The sequence below is a fragment of the Gekko japonicus genome, unplaced genomic scaffold (genome assembly GCF_001447785.1).
Source record: "Gekko japonicus isolate JY-2015 unplaced genomic scaffold, Gekko_japonicus_V1.1 scaffold7099, whole genome shotgun sequence".
Taxonomy (NCBI): Eukaryota; Metazoa; Chordata; class Lepidosauria; order Squamata; family Gekkonidae; genus Gekko; species Gekko japonicus.
Genome location: NW_015176660.1, coordinates 3,492 through 10,962, shown reverse-complemented (window position 1 = coordinate 10,962; position 7,471 = coordinate 3,492). Strand labels below are relative to the sequence as shown.

The 7,471-nt window shown below is 46.6% G+C and overlaps 1 protein-coding gene across 1 annotated transcript; it reads left to right on the top strand.

Annotated features, from left to right (window-relative positions):
• Positions 1–6,276: 6,276 nt before the first annotated feature.
• Positions 6,277–7,245, top strand: LOC107124159 (olfactory receptor 11H6-like). The gene has a single exon (XM_015427547.1). It carries the CDS (start codon positions 6,277–6,279, stop codon positions 7,243–7,245), a length of 969 nt encoding a protein of 322 aa, XP_015283033.1.
• Positions 7,246–7,471: the final 226 nt, after the last annotated feature.

The following is a 7,471-nucleotide window of genomic DNA, read 5'->3' as shown; positions in this document are numbered from 1 at the left end:
TTACTGAGGAGAAATCTGACAGTTTAAAGGAGGGAGGGGCGAAACCCTAAACAAACTAAACTCCCAGCTGTGGAGTCAAGGACATGGACTTAATATATTATGTTTACTATGCAATCTTATTTAATCATTATTTCTTTCTTCAGACCATATCTCTGTTTTCCACAGGGGGAGGAAGTGTTCAAGGTAGCTTAGAGGAAGCCTAAATCAGTGTATAAACCCTCAGTAAAATATAGACAGAATAGAATTACTTTATTTATATGCTTATTAACATTATTTATAGTCTATCTTTCCCATTAAGACTTATGGTGTATTACACAACGGAACTCAGCACAGTTCAATCAGAGGGAACATCCAATTTGCTGTGCAATAGGGCTTGGATGGCCAATGTACGAAAACAAGCAGAAAACTTGTTTTCTTGTTGCAGTTATTAAACAAAGCATAAGCATGAACTTGATATGATGAATAATGCAGAAATTACAGCAGTGCAGATGGTGGATAACTGGAGCATATTTACAGCAATAGGCAGTATGTATAATACACAGTAGGATGGATTCACAGTCACTGTCCCTTTACCAAAGCATCATTCTGGCTGCAATCACACACACTAAATAATCCACTTTCGATCCAGTTTCAGTGCACTTTCCAAGTTTCAGTGCACTTTCCAACTGGATTTTGTCAATTCACACCGTAAAAGCCAGTTGGAAAGTGCATTGAAAGTGGATTATTTAGTGTGTGTGACCACAGCCTCTGAAGCCTGTTGTTACGCTACAGCCCTATTACCTGTGCCAAAAAGCCCTCCTGAATAATTCAGTTCGGTATAGTTAGCAGAAAGCCAGCAAGGTTGGGAGCAGTGTTCCCTCTAAGCTGAGTTAGTGTGAGCCAGCTCACAGTTTTTTAGCCTCCAGCTCACACATTTTTGCCTGAGCTCAGGAAGGAGGGCTCCAGAGCAAACTAATTTATGCAGCAGCCAAATTATTTGCTCACAGCTTTAATGCCAGTAGCTCACAAAGTAGAATTTTTGCTCACAAGACTCCGCAGCTTAGAGGGAACATTGGTTGGGAGCCTTCCTGACCTCATTAATGGAAACAAACCAGAAGAACTGAAACCAAAACAACTATTGAGTATCTGGGAAAATAAAAATGATCTAAAAGTGATAATAAACTGACCAGCGTTATTATGCATCCCAGTGATAGTTAACATAGAGTAGCCCAGTCCCTCCTGGCAACTGGCAGGGAATGGGATGACTTACTGGGAGCAGCAGGGAGGCCCAGCCGATGTACAGCAACGTGCCAACGTCACTGCCCACATGAACCGGAAGTGATGTCACCGCATCTGAGACAGTGGCATGACGCTCTGGTATCTGGTATTTACCATAAATTTGGCTTCTACTAGAGAGTTTTTAGGAGCTGTGGTAGCTCAAGTGGTTAAGACGCTGAACTGCAGGCTGTGGAAGGTCAGTAGTTCAGCACTTCAAGACCTGAGTGCCACATGATGGAGTGAGCTCCCGTCTCCAGCCCCAGCTCCTGCCGACCTAGCAGTTCGAAAGCAAGAAATTGCAAATAGATAAATAGATCCCGCTTCGGTGGGAAGGTAACAGCATTCCGTGCACCTCGGCGTCTAGTCATGCTGGCCACATGACCACAGAAACGGCTGCAGATGGCACTGGCTCTTCGGCTTGGAAGCGGAGATGAGCACCCCAACCCTGGAGTCGGATTCGACTGGCTTTTGATCAAGAGAAACCTTTACATTTACTAGAGAGTTCTTGCCCAAATACCAGAGTGTCGCCCCAATGTCCCGGATATGAAGATGTCCCTTTCAGGTCATGTGGGCATCGATGTAGACATGTCACTGCATGTCAGACGGATCTCCCTCTTTTGGGGGGGTGAGGTCCCTCCTACTGGCCAGCTGATCATCAGCAGAGAGGTAGGGGCTGGCAGCAGTGGACCCCCACCTCCACTGGGGGGGGGATCTGGTGCCTCTAAGTTCAGGTTAGGATCCAGAACCCGGAATCTTTTCTCCTGAAAATAAAACAATTCATCCGAGATGTTGTCTGCACTTGCAAAGTATCGGGCAGAAAAGGAGATTGAAGCAGGGTGGCAAACTAAGACAAACCTGTGTGCCAGCCATGTGACCTGCTCAGAAAGAACATAAGGTCCAGTACAGGGGTGGCCAGACTTGCTTAATGTAACAGCCACACAGAATACACGTCAGATGTTTGAGGGCCACAAGACATGAACAAGTATCACACACCCATTTTTACTGAAAAAAATATGCAAATTTGCTTTTGTATTAACATTAAAGTGGACTCTGTGAAAGAGCCACAGGTGGCTCCAGAGCTGCAGTTTGGCCACCCCTGGTCTAGTGATTTCAGGCTGAGGTCTTTCCCATCACCAACTGCCAGATCTTTTCACTGAAGATACCAGGGATGAACCTGGGACCATCTGCATGCCAAGCAGATGCTCTACCACTGAGCCACAGCCCCACTTCACAGCTGGTGAGGCCCATCATGATAAAGGTCCTTAAAGCAGCCAGACTGCCATCCAGCACTCAGCAGGTGCCATAGGCCGAACGCAGTGGGATCCCCAGGTACGTTAGCAAAGTGGCAGGGCCTTCACTTTTAGCTGTATCCTGCCTTCAGTTTGCAAGGCCTGGTAGGCAGCAAAATGGGAGGCACAGACAGGACCTACCACTGCACCAGCAAACAGGAAGCCATCCACCCAACAGCAGCCCAATAAATGCAGGAGGGACTGACCACTTCCCCTCCCCCATGATAACTGATAGGCAGCAAACAATAACCTCCAGAAACAAGTGGTCAAGTTCCATGAAAAGAGGGGTGAAAAGCTGAATCCGGCCCAACTAATACTACAGCAGAAGTCAAATAGTTCCATCCGCCCTTCTTGGAGGCCTCATTACTTGGAAAAACAAACAACATGTAAATTATTGCTTCTCTCAGTTGAGGCCATTAGTCTCTGAGGAGATCTTGTTTTGACGGGGAGAAAAAGGGCTCCACACTGTAAATAAGTGCCCAAGATCTGTTCATTTCCTGAAGGAAAACTTCTGCAAATCTTTTAAGAATGGGTTCATACTTCATGGAAGACCCACAACCGAGTTTCCTGTCCTCAGCCTATGCCTCCATCTCCGCCACCAGAACCGGTTTGAGTCTTGGATAGCTGCCTGTGCTCTCCTGAGGTACATCGGAGCAGAGAGAGATTGAGAAGTCCTTCTATGAGCATAGTTTTGATAACAGTGCCATCTAAGAGGGAGACTGGTCTGAAACATTTTGGGGGGTTTGTTCCTGCTTCCCATTCACACAACTGTTTTGATTCAGAAAAATGTATAATGCTTGCTTTTTTTAGTTCTATAACTAGGCATCAAAAGGAAGGGTGGGCAGAAGGAGCAACACCATTTGCACATCTATTAATTTCCTACGGACTGCCTATTATATGCTTGATATTGCAGTTTTGGAAAAATAGTTGCAGAATAAGAGGACTTCACTGTGATCCAGCAAGTCATGTGTTTACATTAGGCTGCATGTTTCCTACTGATGTATCAATGGCCATCTGTACAAACAGCAGTCCTTAGCTCAGTATCAGCAGCATCTTCTGTGTGGAAGACAACTCATCTTGTCAAGAGGTACTTTGACCATACCATCTCCATTTTGTCTTCACAACAACAACCCTGTCAGGTAGGTCTGGCTGGTAGGGTGTGATTGGCCCAAGTTCACCCAGCAAGTGTCCATGGCAGAGTGGGGTTTCGAACCTGGGTGTAACGATTTCATGTTTTAGTGTGTGTGTTTCTTTAGCCTGTGTGGCTGTATATGAGAGAATTTAGCCTGTGTGGCTAAGAAAGGCAGAGTTTAGCTTGTGTGGCTATATGAGAGAGAGAGATAAGCCTGTCAGAGGCCCCGTCTACATGGCAGGGGAAAAGCCGCCAAAAAGCGTGGCTTTTAAAAGCCGCGGCAAAGTTGAAACAGCGCGGCGGGATCCCACGGATCCCCTGGCTGCACCGCCTTTTCTCCCCAGCACAATCAGAAGCCGGGCGGCGGGATCCCACGGATCCCCGAGCCAGCCAAACTGCGCATGTTGGAGCATGCGCAGTTCGGCTAGGAGCCGGGGACGCGCCAGCGCAAGGACGCGCCGGCGATCAGACTCCCGGTTTGCGGCGCACCATTGAGATGAACCACCTCCGTAGGTGGTTCCAACGTGATGCGGGTTATCGCGTGGATGGGCCAGTTCGGGGACGGAAGCACTACGCTTCCCAGATGTTGTGGTGTGATCGCGGCCGTTTGCTCCGCCCCCGAACCGTTCCGCTCCCGGCCCAAATCCCCTCTTGTGAACGGGACCAGAGTTGAGTTTTGGTGGATGGGAGACTGTGTGTGACACCAAGCCTTGTCAGTTATATTTTCTTTCATCAACAACAGTTCAAAAATACGCAGAAACCTATTTTATTTACTAAGTACTAAGATCATGTACACAGCGTGTGTTTTAAAGGAGAAACAGTCCCCCCAATAAGCAGGACGTCACACTGTGTCTCTCAGATCCTCGTCTGACACTCTCAGTACTCCACCATTCTGGCTCTCAATATTATGGAAGCATCTCTGGGAGGCATTTCTTAGATAAAGGATGTGGCTACGGGGAATTCCTACGCAAACACAATATGATGATTGAGTGGTTTATGAAGGACGTCTTCAAGACGAAAGGGGAAGCCAATTAAGTGGTTCCACTTCTTTGTTTCCTATGGCTTTTCACTCTCTGTTCAACTCTTGCAAAGTGTTTTCCCATGAACTGCAGGTGAGGATTTCCTCCTCAAGATTTCTTCTCTCTAAAAGGCTTCCTAAAACCCGGACTGCAGTGTTATTGTTTAAGGGGACGGCAGCAGCTGTGAGTGCTCGTAATCATGTATGAGAAGAATTCACACAGTTTTGGGTGTGGGTCTCCCTCTCCCTGCGTATGTGCCGGGACACATCAGCTTCACTCCTGAGGGGTAACGATTTCTATATGTGAACACCTGACCAGCCATCACCGTACTAGGGTAGCCTTATTTGGGGTAACACTTGAAGCAGAGAGATTGAAGGTTCTGACTGAGGCCAGGAAGCCAAGTAGTGACACAGTCATTTGAGAGCCAGTGTTGTGTAGTTGTTAGATGACTTGACTGGGGTCTGTGAGACCCAGGATCAAATCCCCACTCTGCCGTGGAATCTTGCCAGGGGACCTTGGGCCAGACATACCATTGCAGCTTTACCTTCTTCATGGAGTACTGGTGAGGATAAAAATCAGGAGGGGAGAACAGTGGGAAGCTGTGTTGGGTCCCCGCCGGGAAAAGTGCAGGGTATATATGAAGTAAATAAAATAAATGAATTGTATTTGTTATTCCACTTATATATCTTTGTTTATATCCAGTAAAGTATATTAAGAGAGAAATTGCAGCCTACCCTGACCTCTATAGCCCTGGGAAGCCCACTCTAGTCAGATCTCGAAAGCTAAGCAGGGTCAGCTCTGGCAAGTACTTGGATGGGAGACCTCCTTGGAATACCAGCAGTCGGGAGGCGGGGGCAGGCTTTATTCAGCCACATCTCTGAATATCCTCCAGTCCCCCAGTAGGGGTCAGTCCCCAAAGGTTGTCATGACTTCCAGGTGCATGCACACACAAACACACACACATACACACATATATGAAGAGAAAAATTGCAACTAAGCAGTCTTACACCTAAGGAAGAGGCGTCTTCAGGTAAAAAATGGAAAATGCATACACATGTTGCTAGGTGAGGTTATGTGTCCCCTTTTTATGTTTACAATGAATTGGCTTTCCATTATTTGAATTGACACCATCTCAGCAGCAAGGGAGAGGGAACTGGTATCAGTAACCAGGGCAGGTCAGATTCCTGGCTATATTCAAACTGCTTTTGTCATTATTACACTCTACACTTTGTCATTATTAGGTTCTACATTATGGTGTTTTGCAGAATTAAAAAGTCCCCTTTCTGAGGAACTTACGATATAACAATTTGGCACAAAGGAGACCTCAAAGAGAGGAAGAGATGGAGACGAACAGGGAAGAAATTGTGTGAATGTCAGTTCCACATGCCTTGCTTTGGCTTCTAGAAACGGTGGTTTGTACAACAGCTCAGAAACTTATTGCCCTGGGACGTCAAAACACAATGTGGTGGAAAACTTTACTAAAGGGTCCTCTCTAGGATTTTAGGACAGGCAGACAGGAAGACAATATTTGGTTCTGCTATGTGATTATGATGATGATGACTATGTCATCTGATTCCAGATGGAGTTGGGTCAAATGGACAATGGGACCACAGTGTCGGAATTCATTTTGCTGGGATTTGGAGTCGGCCCACAGGAACGGTTCCTGCTCCTCATCTTTTTTGCCATTCTATACGTGATCACGTTGGCTGAGAACCTCGCCATCATTGTACTGGTGGTTCTGGACACCCACCTGTCTCGCCTTCCCATGTACATCCTGCTGAGCAACTTCTCCTTGGTGGAGATCGGTTATGTGAGCACCACTGTGCCCCGGTTGATCTTTGATCTGGCATCCCCGCAAGGCGTCATCTCTTTCAGGGACTGTTTCTTCCAGTTCTACCTTTTATTTTCTCTTGGTACTTCTGAAGATCTGTTGCTTTCAGCCATGGCCTTGGACCGGTACTTGGCCATCTGCCACCCACTGCGCTACCCACAAATTATGTCCCATGATTTCTGCTTTGCTCTGGTGATTGCTTGTTGGGGACTTGGCTTCATGGCCTACATCATTCCAGTGACTATGATCTCCAAGTTGTCCTTCTGTGGCCCCAACGTCATTGACCATTTTTTGTGCGATGCTGAGACTGTCTTGGCCCTGGCCTGCCCACCCCTAGGAGTTACTCCCTTTGTCTGTCAGATGTTTGTTGATACTTTTGTTTTAAGCGTTGTTGTGTTTATTGTGCTCTCCTATGGCACTGTGATTCTCACCCTGATGAAACCCTCTTTCAAGGGCAGTCGTAGGAAGGCCTTCTCCACCATATCCTTCCATCTAATCGTGGTGACGCTTTTCTATGGCTCTATTGCAGCAATATACATCTGTCCAGAAGGAGAAAATCAGGCAGAGGTCACAAAAGCTGTTACACTCTTCTACACTTCCATTACACCCTTTCTGAACCCCATGATTTATTGTTTGAGGAATGATCAGGTGAAGGACGCTCTGGGCAGGTTGAGGAGAAGAAAGCTGTCATTACTGAGGAAAAATCTGACAGTTTAGGGGGGGGGAGGAATCCTAAACCAAGTAAACTCCCCACTGTGGAATAAAGGGCATGGACTTAATATATTATGTTCAATATGCAATCTTAATAAAGCATTATTTCTTCTTTCTTTCCCTCCTTTCCTTCTCTCTTTCTCTTTCTTTCCCTCTTTTCCTCCTTCTTTCCTTCTCTCTTTCTTTCCCACTTTCCCTCCTTTCCCTCTTTTCCTCCTTCTTTCCTTCTCTC

Excerpts from the sequence above, each read along its gene's own strand:
- LOC107124159 (XM_015427547.1), top strand. The coding sequence starts at position 6,277 with ATGGAGTTGGGTCAAATGGACAATGGGACCACAGTGTCGGAATTCATT.